The sequence below is a fragment of the Diadema antillarum genome, unplaced genomic scaffold, assembly GCF_040938485.1.
Source record: "Diadema antillarum isolate AM-2024a unplaced genomic scaffold, OU_Dant_1.0 seq00001855_RagTag, whole genome shotgun sequence".
NCBI classification, from domain to species: domain Eukaryota; kingdom Metazoa; phylum Echinodermata; class Echinoidea; order Diadematoida; family Diadematidae; genus Diadema; species Diadema antillarum.
The window spans coordinates 197,865-218,951 of NW_027272527.1; the positions used below are offsets into that span (position 1 = coordinate 197,865).

General features: G+C 39.1%; 1 protein-coding gene across 1 annotated transcript; it reads left to right on the top strand.

The window, feature by feature from the left end:
- The first annotated feature begins 89 nt into the window (after positions 1 to 89).
- On the top strand, positions 90 to 16,547 carry LOC139712781 (uncharacterized). Its single transcript, XM_071624573.1, has 11 exons — positions 90 to 189; positions 899 to 1,218; positions 2,228 to 2,383; positions 3,327 to 3,442; positions 4,101 to 4,183; positions 5,194 to 5,242; positions 6,573 to 6,806; positions 11,819 to 12,043; positions 13,838 to 14,008; positions 15,168 to 15,350; positions 16,419 to 16,547. The coding sequence occupies exons 2-11, from the start codon at positions 918 to 920 to the stop codon at positions 16,545 to 16,547; spliced, it is 1,647 nt and encodes a 548-aa protein (XP_071480674.1). The 5' UTR covers positions 90 to 189; positions 899 to 917.
- Positions 16,548 to 21,087: the final 4,540 nt, after the last annotated feature.

Genomic DNA, 21,087 nt, shown 5'->3' on the forward strand with positions numbered 1-21,087 from the left:
CTCTAGCTCTGTAACCCGCGGACACTCCCACCCACCCCACCACACTGAGCTAGCTTTGTTTACAGGGGATCGGATCCATAGTGCTGCAACACGCACAGATTGACACATTCCTATATTAGTTTCAGGAAGTGCTGGGCAGCTTGTCAGGCAGACGACGAAAGTCTTTTGAACGGTGTATCGAGCCTCGAGGTAGGTCAGATGTGAAGTAATAGTAATCCTGGTACATTTTGTGGATCGCCTACTAGCAGAGGTTAAGTCATTTCTTAGTGCACCAGCTGCAGATCCTTTCTGCTTCATCCACAGACCGATGATAGTTGAATGCAAAATGACCTGTTCAGTGCAGTGACAGTGTGCTGTGTAGCTGCATGTGTGCATCACACACTGTCACTGACAAACGTGTTTGCATTTATGGACGTATGGATGTCTTGTCAAAATTCTTTTTCGTCTTACATTAAATAATCCCGGACAGTGCAGTGTATGCAAGGCTAGAGTCTAAAAAGTAATTTTTTTCTGCAAGAATATTTGGAATCAGTGGCACTAGAATATCATATGAATAAAGAAAGTGTTGAGGAGGCTATCTTAAAAAAGAAAAAGGTTTACCATGGCATTTGAGCATTGTCACCATTGTATGCAGTATAGTCTAATCATGGTAAGTAGATTACCTTTTTTTGTGTGGATTGCCTGTACATTTATTGTTTGAAATCCTGAGGCACTGTAACCAGCGACACTAATGTGTTTGGGTTGCCAATGCGGTTATAATTGACAGTAGTGTGGCTTTGGATGGTGCAGAATTAGGTCTAGATGATAGATCTAAATATATAATGTTAGTGTACCTGTTTACTGCATGTTTGCATCATTTTATGACCTACTCTTCTAACCTGTTCAATGATACCTTCAGACATCTATCTAGTGCAATCATGGTCAAGCAGCTGATGGACCTGTGCTTTGGGTGCATAGCCCAGAACCTCAACATCATCAGCAGCGTCGGGAAGCAGCTCCCCACCCTCCACAAGGAGAAGATCCTACAGTGGGTGGTGGATCACAACATGCTGACCACGGACTATCTCCCCCATGTGACCTACCACCTGTTTTCACCCGCCTTGAGGACCATTTCTTTCTGCCACTGCGAGCAGATCAACGACAAACTCCTCACCCAGTTGGATGCCTGCCAGTGTCGCCTAGAGAGTATCACCATCGAAGGTTGCAAGGATGTAACTGGTGAGTCAGCCATCTTACCTGGTTGTGATGCTATGATGCCTATCTTGGTGGGTATATAAGTGCATGCTGCATCAAAAAGTAGAGTTTGAGATGGTGTATAATGATCTGACTTGAGATAATCTCTGGCTTTGTGGAAAAGAATTTTAGAGCGTGTCAGAATGCACAATGCCACAGTCTTTTATATTTCAAGGAAAACGCACTCAAACAAATGTGGAAGAGAACAAAACACCCACATACACACAGACTCAATGCTAAAAGATCAATTGTGATGCAGAATAAGAATGAGACAGCAGTTTCCATTGCAGTGAGTGATTGTTTCATTTGTCAGATATTCATATTCATACAATTTGTATACCAGGTAAATTGTGAACGGTAATCCCTGCTAACTTAAAAATACAGTGTAGGTTGACAACAACCATTTTTAGATCAGGACATTTGAACCTTTTACCATGGTAGCAGTGATTATTGAACTACAAGTATGAAAGTGATTTTTTTTGGCCATTATCATGAAATACTGTTCACGCAAATATATCGCGAGGTTTTTATTTTTAACTTAAATACAGTGTAGCTTGACAACAACCATTTAGGTCAAGACATTTGTACCTTTTGCCATGGTAGCAGTGATTATTGAACTGTAAAGTGATTTTTTTTTTTTTGTCATTATCATGAAATACTGTTTACACCAAATATTTCACAAGGTTTTTATTTTCGTGAATTTCGCAAGTCAGGTGCTATTCACGAAATCAAAGACACGCGAAAATATTGACTCTGATCCTGATGTGGCTGTGACGTTCGCATGTACATTTCTCCGTTCGGTACAGGACTCTACGATCGCGAATTTAACCACTTTCGAAATCATTTGGGATTCCCGATTCGTGAAAATTTAAACTTGCGAAATATATCGTGTATACAGTAACAACCCTTGTACAGCTATCTATATTACATCATGAAATAACAACTCTTGTACAGCTATCTATAGTATATGCCTGTCTTTTATTTTGCTTCGCAGACGCTGGTATATCAGCATTACTTAGCCACCAGACCGAACTCAAGTCGCTTACTCTGAATGAGCTTCCAGAGCTTACTGGCACCGGCTTAGAGGCTTTGGTGTCGGCAAACTTGTGCACAGTCGACATGACACAATGCATCAACATAGTCAACAGGAGTAAGTCTTTGCATTTAAATCCATATTCCCCTCCTTTCCTCTTTGAATATAACAATTGATGATTACACAAATATGAAAACAAACAAAGAAGGGAAATACAGTTATTTGTTCATCATAATTTTGTTTTACTGATCAATAAGTGTCAAAATGAAATGTCAGTCCATTATGTTGTGGTGTGATTGTTTTTTTTTTCTTGTGATGTTTGTATAATTAGCAAGACTAGCTGGGAAAGTAACAAGAAGTTGAGTACCATTCTTTTGTATGTGACTGATTGGATATTAAATATGGCTTTTAAAGTGTAAACAGTCACATGCCATGAAAGATACTGATACAGAATGCATGAGAAGTAATGGATGCTTTTGTTGGAAAGGACACCAGCATAATGATATTTTACAGAGGAGGGGGTGGGAAGGTCGTATTGCTAATAGTTGCATTTGGAGATTGCTGGAGATTGCTGTAGACAACACCGATGTTTGGCTTGATCAGTAAGTAGAGCGGCTGCCTCACAATCGGGAAGTCGTGGGTTCGAACTTAGGCTGCGTCATACCAAAGATGTTAAAAGATGGGAGTTGCTGCTACCTTGTTTGCCGTTCAACAGTTGAAAAGGTTAGAGCAACGTCGATCTGGCGCTGCTCAGTGGCTGCCGGGCCCACGATCAATTGGGCAAAAAAGAATTTCCATTTTCGGACAATAACATTTGGAGTTTATATCCAAAACAATTATTGTAGGGAAAGTGTTGAACGATGAGTATAATGGGGTTTCAACGTCACATGCAGAGACTACACTTTCATAGGACACTGTACATATGCCTGTAGCTAATTTGCTGGGATTCCAGGTTGTTTTCAGTGATTAAAACATGGCGCTGTTCATGATAGGGTGCACATGTGTGCTAGTGTTGTGAGGTGAAGTGCCTTTGTCCCATGTTGCTTTGTCTTTACTCTAGGTATTCTTACCGTTGTGAGTAGAAATCCCACCATCTCCACACTCAACTTGGGGACTTGCTACAAATTGAACAATGAAATCATTCCAGTTATAGCTTCCTCCCTCAACACAAATCTGGTGAGTTTCTGTGGCAACCATGTTTTTTCTTGTCTTCTTTTTTTTTTTTTAAATTGCAATGCAATGTTGCAGATCACAGTAATTTGCCAGCGAAACTGTGCATTGTGACCGTAATTATATAGACGTGCATGCAGTGTGCTTCACTGCGTACCTTTGCCCTTATGCTTGTGCACGCTACAGTACTGTTGTGATGTACGGTTTGAATGACGAGATTGGAAATATTGGAGATTATTTGCTCTTTAAATGTTCATACACATGCTACGGTGCAAATTATCACGATAATTGTAGAAATGAGTGCAAGATCTCTTGAGACGTGGATTGCGATGGCTGATTGCACAAATTAGTACGTTTGTGTCTACACAGGCAAAAATCTAGAGATTTTGATCGCAATGCAAATCTTGAGATTTGTATCCTGCTAGTTTGCCTCAGCGTGAGTCTGACTTTTGTGCAGTTAGTCTCAAGACTCTCAATTTGAGTACTGAGGAACTCGGACAACATCAAAAGTTTCACACCTATCGATAGCTTCCTATTTAATCTAACTTACCCTGTTCTGATGTAGGCCCTATATCAGCAAAGTAGTGTATTGTAAGAGTTAATTCATGGCTGAGGGATACAGATGAAAGACCATGATCAATATTTTTTTTGGTCATTTTTGCAGGAGCACATGGATTTGACAAGTTTTCACACATTAGAAGATTCAGATCTGATCACCTTGTCACAGCATTGTACTAGCTTAAGAGGGTAAGAATATAATTATCATGCTGGCCTGAAGGAGACACCAAAATGTCTTGCCTAATCTTGGACTGTATTTTGCAAGTTGAAAGGGAGTGCTGTATAGTTCCAGTGGTCCTCTAAAAATTGCCAGCATCTACACCGTATTATCATTTTGTATATTGAATGATTTATTGTACAAGTCATATACTGTATAACATGTTATATTCGCGGCAGTAAATTTTTTTGAATTGGAGCCGATGGCCTTTTTTCGTGGCATGAAATTTTCGGGAATTGCCACTGGTGTTCAGTGCATATAGTGTAGACAAGAACTTTTGCGTGCATTTTAATTTCGCGAATCTTGGCGCTCGCGAAATTCGCGAAATTAAAATGCATGCGAACATTCTTCGTTTTACAGTAATTCATGAGATAACACATGTCAGACATTTATCGCGTGGTTGAATTCATGATCAAGAATCTCAGCAAGGAACTTAGTGATAATTACCCCCTGTACAGCTCTTGAAAATGTCAAATGTTGGTATTTGTCATGTCCTTGATATCACATGAATCATTGTTAAAGAAAAAAAGAGCAGGGCAAAAATGTAAAGACCTAGAGTGAGAGATACTAGTAATAGGAAAATTTAGAGCTAATAAGTCTATTCTAAATTTGCTGCCATGATTTAAGTGCAATGGGATGAAATACTAATGTCTGTATATGCTACTATTTGCAAGAATGATTTAGAAAAAGAAATGCAGTCATATTTAGCACTTTCAACTTGTTGCCAGAAGTGTTAAGCAAGTTGATCTTCAATCTCTGTTGAGGCGTTGGGGTGCATTTGTCCATGAGTTAAATCAAGATGCTCTCATAGTCAAGTGACAATTTTAAAGTCAAATTGTTATCATTACTGCTGTTAGGTGTGTAAGGGGGAAAATTTAGAGGCATGTATAATTGCGAGGCTCAATGATTATGTCTGGATTGTTCTTGCTGCCATTTATTGGGAGCTGTATCACCAACTTTCAAGTTTTCTTTTCCTACATAGGTTGGTAATGCATGGCTGTAACAGGATCACAAGTGCAGGATTATTACCTGTAAGTGTAACCTCAAATATCAATCTTTGTGTGAAATAAAGATAAAATTTACCAGATAAGTGATTGCAAACTCTCTTGTTTCTAAGATGCTACTTGTACTAACAGAATTTAGGGATGAATAAAACACAATCAACAGTGTATTCATGTACGGCACTGACCAATGTGACATCACCCTACGTTCAAACCCATGAAACTGAATAAAAGATACAGTGGACTCCCATTATAAGGACGTCCATGGAACCCGCATTTCTATTATGTTAAATCAAGATTTTGTTATAGCCACACAAATAAAAAAAGATAGAATGGATAATGTTGGGCTTTAATTTTTGCTTCATTGTAACTGGAAATTACCATGTTCGTTATAATGGAAGTGCATTTTACCTGAAGACTTATTCATTTAATTGAGATTTGTGTGAGATTTCTTTCATTTTTCTTTGTTAAGTACTGTGTGCAAGTGCACTTTATAAATGAATACATATATATATATATATATATATATATATATATATATATATATATATGACCTGCTACAACAAAAGGATCCGAAAGTTGGGGGAGGACAATTTTCTGAAATTGGCATGACATTATTTCCTTACTCTTTTACTTTAATTTCATACATGTATATGGCACAACTCATAAAAGTACTCGATTTCACTGATATCGATGATTTTATTAGCACATGTCAAGTGGTTGAGGAAATCAGTTTCGAGAAAAACGCCTTCAAAGTTTTTCTTCCAATGCTATCATAATCAAGGGGAGGCGAGGCACATTTTACCTCTTTGACCTCCACGATGTTCATTCAAGCTTAGTGCCAGCGTTCTACGCATGACCAATCACTTATTAGGATGCCACGCACTGACCAATAAGACCACTCCCTCGCTGCGGCACCAAATCCAAATCTTCAGATTTATTTCTGTTACGTTGAAAGTCGGAAAATCATGGCCCAGAAAAATGCTGATTTTTTGCCTTTCCTTTGATCATGTAGCTTCGAAATTTTGGCAGATGATAGACAAAACATTAGACTATGAAATTGTGCCACAGACAGAAATCTTTTTGTTTTGACCAATTTTGATGATGTGACTTCCAACTCGATTTTCTCGGCTCAGCTGTCAGCGACTTTAGAATCCTTTTGTTGCAGCGGGTCACATATATATCAACATCTTAAATTATCAATATATATCTATCACCATTAAGTACCACTCATTCTCTCACTATATGAATGTCACAGAGAATGTATTCATAGATTTGTGTTATCGAACCATTTATTTCTACCTTTTTACTCCAATTCTGTGTTTATCTTTCATTTTTCTTTTGTTATTCATGACGACAGCTGTTTGCTGCCTGTACACAGTTCCAGAATCTGGATATATCCTTCAGCTACAAGCTCCAGGAACCCAAGCACAAGGAGTTCCTGGTCCATCTCCCTCTCAGTCTTCGGAGCCTAGTCCTGTCTGGACTTCACCTGGAGGGACAAGATATCCTCGGAGCCGTGTCGAGGCTGCCCAAGCTCCATTCTCTCAGGCTGTGTGGCGTCAACTCACTCACGGAGGATTCAGCGGCAGAGGTGCCATAATCAATTATATTTTATTGCTTATGGATACAGTTAGGAGTTGAGTGACGTGTGAAAATTGACAAATTGCCAAAAACATGACCTCCTGTAATCCAAATGCATTGTATATCATCTCCAAGATGGGAAATTACTGACTTTTCTCCTTTAATGGAGGAAAAATCATTTCTCAGTTTGTCATTATGGTTGTCAATAATGAATTCAAATTTTTCTGAATTAATCTTGCATGTTCCAATTTGCAAAATATCATACAATGTACTCGTAAACTATTTGGTGTACAGTTTTGTTTGATTACCCACGCCGATGTAATCGGCAGGGGGTTATGTAAAGGGTTCCGTATGTTTGTTTGTTTGTTTGTTTTTTTGTTTGTTTGTTTGTTTGTTTGGTTGTATGTTTGTTTGTTTGTTTGTGTACAAGATAACAAGAGAATGGGTAAACGGATTTGCACGAAATGTTCAGGGAATGCTTGGATAATGACAGGAAAGAATCGATTAGATTTTGGTGATAATCGGTTGACCCTTGAAAATTCTGTGTGACCTTGAAGTTTTGACCCCATGGTATAGTGACCACTCCGAACATTTTCCGTTTCTTTGCGATCTTCCGCTACCATACAAATATGGCGCGCCATCCTATACTATAATACTCGAAGTTGTTGTTGTTGTCGCGGCCTTTATGTATTTCCTGTTTTATTTCGGCGTTGCTGGTTTCTCTATCTCCTCCCGAGCCGTCGGCTCCGGGCAGTTGCGACCGGTGCCGTCGGCCGCAGGAGAGTATCCTACATCGAATGGCGTGGGTTTCGTCCCCTCTCCGCCTCCGTGTCGACGTCGAGGACGAAAAAGAAAAATTAATTAGCTACATGCATAATGCATTTTTGTGCGTGACGAAAGAGCCGAGCGTTTCAATATTCACGAAACCTGCGCTGGCCTCCTGCTTTCTCGATCTTCCATCTTTTAGCTTGCAGAGACACTGGGGGATACTAAAGATGATGGTGCAGCGAAATCTCTGACATCTTCCGGCGGACGCGCACGCACACACACAATGTACCTCGCAGAACTCTATACACACTCTACACTGTGTGTATATATAGTTCTGTGATGTACCTTTGCCTCCGCCTGTTACGTGTACTGAATGTATTGACGATGGTTACACGAATCTGTGTGTGCGTGATATGGACTACAAGGGCATTTACGTACAGTTCGCCATTTATATTGGCGTCCCCAAATGAAAACAACGAACGTTGGTTATGTAATTGTATTTTGCACAACTGCAGAATACTATATGCAGCTCAGGTACGTCATTTAGTTTGCTCGCCGTTTGCTCTCAAGTCCGGTGTCATTGTACGCAGACTGTTTAGGACGCGGCTAAATATATTTGCCGATCGTACCCTTACATATCAGATTACACGCGCAGCTGTGTCCATTCGTTTACTGCAGAGCTGCTGTAATCATACATATTCATAAGATGAGCGGACGTAGAGGAAAACCTCGCTTTGCCGACCGCCTATTTTTAAAATTGCAAGTGGAAATAGAATGTGTGGTTCTATGGTCTATCAAACCAAGTTTTGGTGACAAAAAAAAGAGGGAGCAAATGAAGACGAATGCAGTGATGTATATATTCTTCTTTCTTCCATAACATGGGAAAAATATTAAAGAAAAAAAAATACGAGGTCGTGAGACCCTACTCCCACGGGTGCCTATTAAACCTGATGACTATGATCTCCCCCTCCCCAAATAATGATGATGATAATAATAATAATAATGATAATAATAAGGATAATGATAATAATAATATAATAATAACAATAATAGGAGCAATATTGTAGGCCTAATATTAATTATGATAATGTACAGTCTGAAGCAGATGTAGTTCTTTATGATATATCAAGCCAAGTTTTGGTGATTAAAAACAAAAAGGAGGGAGCAAAATTATGAAGACGAAAATATCTTATTTTTCTCTCATAACGTGGGGAAAAGAAACATGAAAAAAACAAACACAAAACAAACCGAGGCCTTGAGACCAGCCGTGGATTCCCGCGGGTGCCCGCGTGGATGCAAGAGCAGGGGGTAATCAAAGTCATAGTGTTAATATCTTCCCGTTTCGACGGGAACAACCTGTGGGCAGAACTTTCGGGGAATCTCATTTGCGTTTTTGGTAATTTTCCCTGAATGTTTTTGTTTTTTGCCCTGCGGAGGTGGAAATGTGTGTGTGCGTGAGGGGTGAGACAAGACAACTGTTGGACTTCAACGGGTGCAAATAACCCCTCGAAACTCAAGTTCTATAATAAAAGCAAGTAGTGGCGGGAATGATCCCTACCAATGGACCGGATCGCCGGGCATATACTACAAAAATGTATTATAAAATTTCTGGGAAAGGTGGTCATTTAGAAGACAGCACATTAACGAAAGAATGAGAAGACTTTTCTTTTTATTTCTTCAATAAAAATGTGCAAAATCGTATTATGAGAAAAAAAAATAAAACCCCTCAGACCCGTGGATTTCCACGGGTGCTGCTAGTTTGATCAATAATGCCGATTAACTGTTCATTGCCGAAAAACACTGTTTATCGGCGATAAACACTGAAAAAACACTGTTTATCGGCGATAAACAGTGTTTATCGAACGAAAAACACTGTTTATCAAGTGATAAACAGTGTTTATCGAGAAAAACTATGTTTATCGACCAAGTGATAAACAGTGTTTATCGAGGAAAAACTATGTTTATCGATCGACCGATAAACAGAGTTTTTTTGTGATAAACACTGTTTATCCACCGCCGATAAACGGTGTTTATCGAGAAAAATTCTGTTTATCAGTTGATAAAGGTGTGATAAACAGAGCTTCATCTTGATAAACAGAGTTTATCGCGCGATAAACAGTGTTTATCGCCGATAAACAGTGTTGTTGGTCGATCGGCGCGCCATATACAAAAGCGTATCTCCCAAACGATCCGACTTCGCTGCATGCAACTCTGTTCGTAAGACGATCCAACTTCGCTGCTCAACACCATTCGTAAGAATTTCAAAATTTACGTTTATTTGAGGAACTATGTCCTTCTTGATTAATGAAAGTTCGGGGTTCGCTCTCCGTCGTCACAAACTGTCCCGTATTTGGTGATTTTTCAAATTAACATTGATTCTTTTTTTGTTTGTTTGTTGGAGGAGCATTCCTCAATCATGAAATAATTTTGCTCGGTCCCAGTCACACTGCACGATATGCGCACTCATTGTCAATGCGTGTTCAAGGCCGGTGAAAATGCATCGCGCTCTACCCTGTTGGCGCAAAATTGCATCGCGGACGTTGCGGCGCTCGTTGGTGACCGAATACTGGTGCAGTAGATATTTGCATTCAACCCTTGCATTGAATAATTGCCGTAGGGGGGTAATTGCCCAGGGGGTACGTAAATTTTGTTTTTCTTTTTACCCACGCCGATGAAAATCGGCAGGGGGTTATGTAAAGGGTTCTGTATGTTTGTTTGTTTGTTTGTTTGTTTGTTGTTTGTTTGTTTGTTTGTTTGTTTGTTTGTTTGTGTACAAGATAACAAGAGAACGGGTAAACGGATTTGCACGAAATGTTATGGGGATGTTTGGATAATGGCAGGAAAGAATCGATTAGATTTTGGTGATAATCGGTTGACCCTTGCAAATTCTGTGTGACCTTGAAGTTTTGACCCCATGGTATAGTGACCACTCCGAAAATTTCCCGTTTCTCACTTTGCGATTTTCCGCTACCATACGAAAACATAAACTCCCAAACGATCCGACTTCGCTGCTCAAATGTTCGTAAGAATTCCGAAATTTACGTTTAGGCCTATTTGAGGGACTATGTCCTTCTAGATTTATGAAAGTTCGTTCTCCGTCATCACAAACTGGCCCGTATTTTGATGATTTTTCAAATTAACATTGATTGTTTTTTTCGTTGGAGGAGCATTTGCTCGGTCGCAGTCACACTGCACGATATGCGTGCTCAATGTCAATGCGTGTGCAAGGCCGCTGAAAATGCATCGCGCTCTACACTGTTGGTGCAAAATTGCATCGGGGACGTTGCGGCGCTCGTTGGTGGCCGCATACTGGTGCAGTAGACATTTGCATTCAACCCTTGCATCGAATAATTCCCGTAGACACTAATCATAGGGGTAATTGCCTAGGGGGTACGTAAATTTTGTTTTTCTTTTGCGCTTTTGTGGATACCATCAAAGATCGTACACTCATACGACCTTTGATATCATCACACTCTCGGCTTGCTATAATCAAAATATCCCGCAAGAAAACGGCGTATTTCTCGATTTTTAGCGCTTTTTCCGCGACCCGTCGCGTAGACAATACTCTTAAAACTGGACTTAATTCGCGCGCGCTTGGAAAAGTTCCGATTCTGCACTTTTGACTGTGGAATTTGGGATTTTCGATGGATTTTTGGAGGAGACTTGAGGACTTTCCTGTACGTGAATTAGTGTTAATACCGTATGTGTAATGATGTGATTTGCGTGTGATGTGACTGTAGAACCAAAGATCGTACACTTCAGTGTACGATCTTTGGTAGAACTCACTGACTGGTGATAAAGCACACTGGCAATTAAGTGGCCGAATTCTGGTAGATGACCGAATGCACATTATGTTTACCCCGACTTTGTACTTAGGCGTGGGTCTGCCGCCTTTGACGGCCCCTCTCTAGTTATTGCATGCTTTTAGTACAGTTTGGAAGAGGGAAGACCCATAAAGCATTAGCCATTTGTTTGTTCTTTGTTTTGTGTTGTTTCATGCAGAAAAATTCAGATGAACTTACAAATTGCTATGTAACAGGAAAATTCAAGGTTGTGTAATGTTGACATTTGCAAGAACATGTCAAAAGTAGAAGTGAAATAGTACCACAAAAAAGAGAGAATTGAGTATAAGAATGTTGGTTTGTGTATGTCACAAATGTAATGAATTACCTTCAGAATTTTCAAATCTAAAGATTGTACTCGATTACTTTGGAAATGCTAAATTCAGAATGAATACATGTGTCATGTGAACAGATCTTCCAAGCGATCGGACCCCAACTCACGTGCCTTGACATGACGGGCTGTCACCAGATAATGACGGACGACTTGCTACGCAGCATTGTGAAGCACTGTACCTCTCTGGAGGAGCTCGCCCTGGGATTTTGTGTCAAGCTGACGGGAGAGCCGCTCCGGAGGCTGTTCAGGGACAAACAGAGAGCCAAGTATCTCACCCTGCTACGATTCAGCGGATGCAAAGAGGTGACATTGTCTATGTCCATCAGAATCAGCCTCTTTTCATGGTGTATTTATTTATTACCTCTGCCAAGGAAGGGGCTTATGTTTTCATCGGCGTTTGTTTGTGTTTCTTTGTGCAAAATAACTCAAAAGGTTTTGAGCGGATTTGGATGAAACTTGTAGGAAAAGTTGAAAATGACATAAGGAACAAATGATTAAATTTTGGGAGTGATCCAAGAATTTTTATGGATTTTTAAAAGATTTGTGTTGGTTTTGCAGATGGGTCTATAAACTTGAGAGTTCCAGCTGCATGTATTTGAGGTTTGCACATGCACTCTAAAGTGCATGCTCTGCTTGGGCGAGGCGTGCTGTGCAGCTGGAAGCTGATGACATAAACAAAAAGATTCTAGATTGGGAAACTGGACAATATTTAGCATGTGTGGATGGGTAGAAATGAGCTGCTTGGAGGAGGTCAGTGCTCTCTGAGTCCTCTTAATTTTTTTTTTTTTTTGGGGGGGGATGGGGGTGGGGGGGAGGGGAGGGGAGATTGTTTTTAAGTGTGAGATTGATTTCAAACTAAGAGAACATGAACTTGGAGAGAGGCTTTCCCTGTAAGCCAGTTCATATTTACTCTCTGAGTACATGCAGATAAAGGTTATTACCAACTTTTTTAAAGTGATTGTAAGTGAGGTATTTGAAACAGTTGATGTGGCCTTTATAAAAACTATGTCATAAACATTTGTATATGAACCAGGTGCATATTGGAATGTGCAGGTCAATGTACATTATTTTTGAATAGATTTCTGTAAAAGTAGATATTTTTGCGTGATTAATTTTTCACGCTCTGCCAGGTAAGCTGAGGTTCAGGTGTTTTTACTTCCATGGAATCAAGACATCAACTACAGGAACATATGGCAAGCAACAATATTTGCATGCTTTTGTTTTGCCCTAGTTTTTTGATGCACAAAATGTGCGAAAATTCCCACTTTCACAGTAACAAAATATTTTCATGCAACACTGACATTTTTCAACTTGGCTATTTTAAACTGCTCCCCCCCCCCCCAAAAAAAAAAAAAAAAATATCTGTGTTTTGTAAAGTCTGTGGTTCCAGAGGTCATTGTAGACTAGTGCTAACTGAGAACTGGCTTATTTAATGGTGAGGGATATATTAACCCATATCGGGCCATCTACAGGATATTCCGTAGTTCGTCCCAATGCCGCGGAATATCCCGTAGTGAATGAAATGACACATGAACGACGTCATTCACTTCCACTGAGTACTATGACTCTACTATGCATTGAATGGCAACATGTTATATACCATATTAAAGAAATGTTTTTCCTCTTTCAAATGATATATAACTTGTCTATGTTTTTTTCATTGCTTGCTAATGAAGAGCGATTGTTTGGAGAGTTGTTTTTTTATCGGCGCGTGTGCGCGAACGGTGCTGGGCCACTTGGGTGTTTGTTTACACAGGTGCGTTGGCCCGATATGGGTTAACCAGGTATTCCATATCAGGTCGCAGATTTTAATGTGATGATGGCTTCCAAAGTGCCTGGTATTGAAAGATTTCTCAGAGTGACTGTTATCATTTCATGTCCATGTTTGTATTTAAGGCTCTGCCATCCTGCTGTGTACAGTTTAAGCATATTGTCTCCAGTTTCTTTGAAGAAATTTTCAATGTATCAATTTTACTTTGATTGTTGATTTGCTTTATTTTTCTCCGTATTCATATTTTTATTATCATACATAAAGAACCCCAGCTATTTGTCATTTAATGATTATTGTATTTGTTGATGGTTTATATATATTTGTAGATGACGCACGACGTTCTCCTGGACCTCAGTGAATCTTGCCACAATCTGGAAAAGCTCTTTCTCGCCGGAATCAAGAGCGTTGATGACACTCTGCTGTTCTCAATCGCCAATCACATGCACAATCTCGTGCACATCTCACTGAAGAGCTGTGTGGGCTCCAGTGTTGATTCGGTGAGTGGAAGCAAGTTGCTTGGGTAACATGGAAATTGTCATGTCCCCCTATTTTGCCCTTTTCTCCCTACTGACTGTTTCAGTGGCTGGACACAAGATCAGTGTGCCACTTGTGACTAGTACACATGAAAAGTAAACTTTTAAATTAGTTTTTGGAGTATAATTATACACTGTCAACTTCTCCTAAGTTCTTCTAGTTTGAAACATTCTTCTCCCAGATGATAACTATTTGTCATTTGTCATTTGTTATATCTCTTACCGGTTATCTCTTACCGGTTATACAACATGTACATGCATATCATGATAACATTTTTTTTATTTTTTAGTTCCCATAGCCAAAGTTAACTTGTGTATGAAAATTTAGGGACATTTTTCCAGTGAGGACCTTGAAGACAGCTATTCTATCCACCAAAACATGGAAGCTAGCTTGCATGCTACATTCTGCTGTGTCAGGCAGGCCCCAAAAAGGTTTTATACCCACTGCCTATAGAAGGCAAATTCTGTTGCATGTCTGGGGTTACAGGGAGGGATGGAGTGCCTGACTTAATAATAACAAGCTTCATTCATCAGACATGTAGGGTGTGTTTAAGCAAGGCGAGATCGTCCAATGAAGGAACTAAGCTCAGAGCTTAGTTTGCTGTGAGATGTCATTTGCGGGCACAACTCGGTCAGTGTTGGATAGATGTAGAGTCAGTTCGGCGAGTCCTAAGTTAGTTGGATGTGTGTAAGATTTGTGTTGTGCAGCTATTGGGTGTGTCCAGCCTGTATCTTATGACAGTGATGAGTGTCCAATGATTAAACAGTCATTGGACGGGTTAACTGGAGTCTTGGTTCTGGGGCTCTTCTGGCAATTCTATCACTCTCAGTAAGCCATGTTGCATGTCTATGGAGCTTGTAATATCAGATTTCATTGGTACTAAGCAGTACAGCAAAATTTTTGCATTTTTGGGATCAGATGATCCTCCCATGGTCAGTGGAATGGGGCCTTTAAGACAAGCTGTTTGGTTGCCATGAGCAACCATTATTGCACAGAAATGAATACAATTTGACTGTGGTAGAAAAGGCATCCATGGGTGGGTCTACCCGTACAATGTTTCTCTTGTTCACATACCTGAAGCTGAGAGCTGAATTGCGTTGTGTTCTCACTTCTGATGTTCAGGTGACTGACAGTGGTGTGGTGGAGCTGGCCAGATACTGTCCGCTGCAGGACATCTGTCTGGCGGGCATCCAGAACATTACGGACAAGAGCATCCTGGCCCTGGCCAACAACTGCCCCAACCTCAAGGCCTTGTTTGTGTCGGGATGTAGCAAGGTCACTGGCCAAGCAACAAGGTACCTTCAGGTGAGGCCAAACAACTTTCTTCTCCTCTGCATTGCATGTCACTCCATGGGAATCATCATTTTTTTTTTTTCAATATTGATTTTGTTCACTATTTTCAATAATACAGCGGTTTCGCGATTTGATGGTATTTGATGAACTATCTATTTGTCTGTTTTTCTGTTTATAACATAAACATATTATCTTCACAACCTTGTATTGTGTAATTGTTAGCCCTCTTTAGGTATTCAAAATCATCACCAATTACTGTGAGATCTGCTTTTTATTTATAGTTATTTAAAGAGGACATTAAAATACATAAAATCTTCATGTAGGGTATCAATTGACAAAAAGAAGCGTCAAGAGTATGTTTTCAGCATGTTTTTTTTTCTATAGGTTTTCAGAATTTTTTTTGTAGGTTTTCAGAATTTGTGTTTGTTTGTAGAAATCTAAGTAATTAGCTGATCCACCAAACCATATTTGTCACAAGGAGGTTTATGTTCACTGCCAAATCTATAATCCTACAAAAAATTTAAAACATCTTTCTTCAAATGGATGTATTTATTTCACATGACATGTATGAGTCTGTAATGGCAAGGTATTGATAACCTTAACCCGTTAAGGACAAGTTCCGAGTGTACTCAGACATGTGTGTATGGGAAATGCGTGTTATAGCCAAATCAACCCTTCCTCAATTGGCTAATGAATGATGTAATGTCAAGGTAAAAAGTTTGTGAACTTGCCCTTTAAGTCTTTGTGGTAGAGGACAGAGACATATAGTCAAGCTGATAAGTATGATGTCGTGGGTGTCAGCTATGGACAAGTTTGACTATACAAAGTATCGTGGGAATTGTTAGAATATTACCTCCACCCCCCCCCCCCCCACAAAAAAAAAAAAAGAGGAAAGAAAAGAAAGAAAAGAAGGAATAAAGCAATTTTGCAATGACAGAAACTACAATGGCTACTGAATGGTCTGGATGCTTACTATGGTATACTAGTTATAGCTGTCATGCTTTATTTCAATAAAGTGCATTGTATTGATGTTGAAGCACACTGCTTTTTTCTCTCATTCTTTGTGTTCTGCTACTTCAGGACGTAAGCAACAAGAAGGTACATGTGTATCACCGAGTCCCAAATGCAGACCCCAACCTAGTTATGGCCAAGAATTTGGACACTGGAGAATTTTGTCGCGTTGACCAGACGAAATGGAGTCAGTGGTAAAGATGAGCACAATCTTGGTGAAGTTTAGGACAAGCCAACGATGAGCACTGCAGTGACATCGCAGCCTGCAATCGACCCGTGGATTATTGTTGTGTGTGTTGTAGTTGCCAGTTACTTTGTTCCACCAAGTGAAGTACTGCCAGCATTATTCCAGAGGATCACAGTCCTTTGATAAGTAATCTGTGGAATATTTGTTTTCTCCTCAAGAGCATTCTGAAATGGAATGGATTGTTGAAGACTAGCCTGTTGAAGCTAGATTGTCCCATCAGTAAATAAAGCATTTTCTATCCCTGACACTCAATATCTCGTCCTGTGATATCTTCGAACATAGCTTGAGAGTCCAGTTGTTGATAGCTATGCCTTCCTATTTTTTTTTGATGCATACTACTTATGTATGAATCTTTGATATGATTGTCAGCTCATGTCAGACACTTATAATGCCCAATCAAAACCTTAGGATCAATTGATATTCCTGACTTCCAGAATATGTATCATATATCAGTAGTTTTATTAGAGCATTCAAGATTCAGTGGTGCATTCTCATCAATCATATGGAATATTGTACGTAGATATGTGTGTGGAACAACATTTGCATTTCACCTTGCTACGCCTACATTTGAGTGAAAAGGCTGATTTTGGTTTGTTTTTTTTTACCTCTGCCAAGGGAAAAAGTTATGTGTTCTGTTGGTTTGTTTGTTTGTCCGTGCACAAAATAACTCAAAAAGTTTTGAACGGATTTGGATGAAATTTGCAGGTAAGGTTGAGAATAACACAAGGAACAGATGATTAAATTTTGGAAGTGATCCGGAAATTTTTATGGATTTTATAAAGGATTTTATATATTTTGGCAGGTAGGGTCAGTGAACTTGGGAGTTCAAGCTGCGCATTTTTGAGGTTTTCATACGCGCACTAAAGTGCGTGTTCTAGTTTCTGCGCTGCGCAGTTGAGGGTTGATGTTGTAACAAAAGGCTTGTATAACACAGTATTTGGAATTTGGGTGATTTTTCAGCATGCATACATATGGGTGGAAATCACTGATCTCTATGGAAGAATCAGATCATTGGTGGAAATTAGCCACTTGGCGGAGGTCTGCACCCTCAGAGTGCTTCTCTAGTTTCTCATGCAATTTAATCAACCTCAAATTGTGAAAGATGTGGTGGTTAGTAGGATTGTTCCAGTTTTCTCCTTTATGGAAAACTTTTCTGTTACTGTGTGGCTCTCTCTGTGAGCCGCGTCACAAGGCATTAGATTCATTGCTGAGATATCTGCATGTGGTAGCGAGCATTTTCTTGTCTGCTCTTATTCATAATTTTGGGTCACAATTTTTCCCCAGTTTACGAGGGAACCAAGATTTTCATTATAGTGACGTGGGGAATGAAATCACCAATACTTAGCCTTGTCCTTACATTTTTTTTTTTTTTTTATTGAGGAGGGCTTGGAAATAGCACCAAAATTTACCAAAAATACATGCACAGCTGCATGTGTCCATTTGTTAGGAACTAACAGTTTGTCTCAAACTTTTGATACATCAAACAACATTTTGTAATTGTTGGATAAGATATATATATATATATATTGATTTCTCATAACCTGCAGTTGTACCTGAATTATACTGCCACAAACCTGATATATTTTGTTTTTTCCTGAATATCTTCAGCTTTTATATTTAAATTGTAAAGATCATTTTACTGTGATGGTGTGAGCCAAAAGGTTATAGGCAAAAGCAATACTTAAAGACTGAGATGAAACTGCATTTTTCTCCTTTTAGTGTTATCATTATGATATTCTTTGAGGGATTATGGCAAAATGTGCAAAATGCATAATTCATCCTTTTGCTATTTTGCTTGCAATAATTGTATATGTTGAAAATAAGCATTTAAGCCTGTGGATTTTAGCAATCTTTTGTGTCAAAATGCCGGCAGTGTTATCTGTGTCATTATACTCATCATCATCATCATCATCATCATCATCATCATCATCATCATCATCATCATCATCATCATCAGAAGAAGAAGAAGAAGAAGAAGAAGAAGAAATGAGGGTATAGATGTAGTAATTATGCACAACAGAAATCAGTAATTACATTCAGACGGTGATCCTTAACTTCAAGGTTAGCTAACTTCAAGGATAAACTCTTTGTGGCATGAGTTTATCATCAGAGTTAGCTAATCTTGAAGTAAAGGATAACCATCTGAATGTAACTAGTGTGTGTTATCTGACAGTAAAACTAGATGAATACCATTCATGCAGCACAGTTTTGTTTTTTTTATCATGCATAAAGAAAACTTGTTACTGTTGTTTGCCGACATAACCTGCGCCTACTCCAAATTTGGTTGTACTGCCTGAAATTGTTTCATGTAGGATGTAATTTACATTCATCTGCACAAATACCAGTATACTCCTGAGAATATTTAGCCCATAAAGCCCTAGGATATTTTCGAGTTGGATGACAGCATACCTCCACGACCTCATCGATAAGGATGATAAGTTTCTGGGTTAGATTTCCTGTTTGTTTTTTTGTTTTAACTGTACTGCATTACATGTTATATGATTAAAGGGTGTGTACAGTTCTGGTTGAGGTGAGGATTTAAGTTTTAACATTTTGCGAGATATTCAGAATCCACTCTATGAGATGTCAAAGGGCATGCAATTCTAAGGGGTATCAAAAGTTTATTTGATGAAAATCGGTTTTGAAATGGCTGAGATATCCAAAAACAAGGTGAAACAAAGAGATGCTAATAAAAGGCGTGGCCTGTCGCCTTTTATTATTATCATCACTTTTTTGGATATCTCAGCCATTTGAAAACCAATTTTCATCAAGTAAACGTTGAATCCTTCTTAAAATTACATGCTCTTTCATATTTCATAAGAGGTTTCTCATTATCTCACTTAGGAATGTTCAAAACATGAATCCCCACCTCAACCAGGACTGTACAGTCCCTTTAATGTCTCTCATGTCGTCAGCTGGGAATCAGAAGGACGCTATTGCATTCTGAGATTTGAGCGAGATAGAAAATGAAGCAATCAATTTTTATGAGATAAAACATTTATTTAGTCAAAAGTGGGTAGATTTGTAAGCATTGTTCCATATATAAGGCTAAAAAGCACCCCTGTAGTTTCAATTTTTAACATTTTACTGAAAATGAAAATAAATTGAAATTGATGACATTATAGTGTAGATGAGATCGAGTTCTACAACATGATTATCAAATAACTCAATACTCCAAATATTGCGATAAAGCACTTCTGTTTCTCAGCTGACTATGTGATCTTGTGAAAGAAAATTTGTTGCAATACCCCCCCCCCCCCCCACCATGGTTGTCAAGGCATTATGTGAAGTTTGCGGTATAAAATACCCAAATTCTAATTATGAGATATATTCAGGTACGTGTTTACTCTCTAGCTTTAATGTGATTGCCCAAAGGGAATTTGACATAGCAGTTAATTGGTAGTTGTTTTGTTTTTGTTTTTTCAATATGTGAAATAAATGTCCTAAGGAACATATCTTTCTATCGTAAATACGAGTGTATGCAAGTCTGCATTGACATTTGTACGTTTTGAATACATTGTGTTCAAGAAAGTGCATGTAATAATTATAAAGAAATGTTAATACATATAGCTGAAAAGAAATGTGGGTAGACTGATTGATTGAGTAAAGATTGATTGATTGATTGATTGATCGATTAATGGATGGATTGATTGATTGACGGATTGACAGAGAGGAAACGGTGAGATAATGAACGTGGGACAGAGAAGAGAGAGAGAGAGAGAAAAGGGAAAAAGTTGTAAGAAATGATTAAAAAAATGGGGATATTTTGCTCTGGTATACTACCAGAAGGATTATGCTGGTAAATCGTAGATCATTTTATTCTGATGTGAGGAAAGACTATTAGTAGTGAGGAGTGAACGCTTAGGCTTACAGATTCCACACACACACACGTTCCCCCTCCCCCCCCCACCCACATACACACACACACACGCACGCACACACACACACACACACACGCACGCATATAGTGTATATTGTCACAACCTCGAGGAGGGGATGTTGACGATCAAACAACCACATATACGTGTGCATCATTTCTCTACTGGACAGTTAAGCCACGTCACTAATCATCTGTAGGAGGAAACAACATAACCTTACTTTAGATGCATGTTCATAACAAACGCGTAATTCTTTTGGGAGGCATTTACCATAAAAAGACTAGGCCCAAATGAATATGGAAGTTGATTGATGAGGGCTGTGTGGGTTAAAAAAAAATAATAATACAGGTATTTCAAACGGTCATGGAATATATGACACCTGAAACAAGACTAATGAGGTCACGGGGAATCCCCATGTCGCGTCCTTTGTTCAGGGTTTTCAGTTGCTGTAGCTCCGCGCTCAATACAAAAATATAGAGTAAGCAGCATTCCTGCGTCCAGCTTCGAGAGAAGTACATATTTTAGATTGTCAAAGACCAGACCAGAAACGGAAGGACGATACAAAATTCCAAGCCCTGGTGAGTACAGTTTTGTTTCTGTGATGACGAAAGAT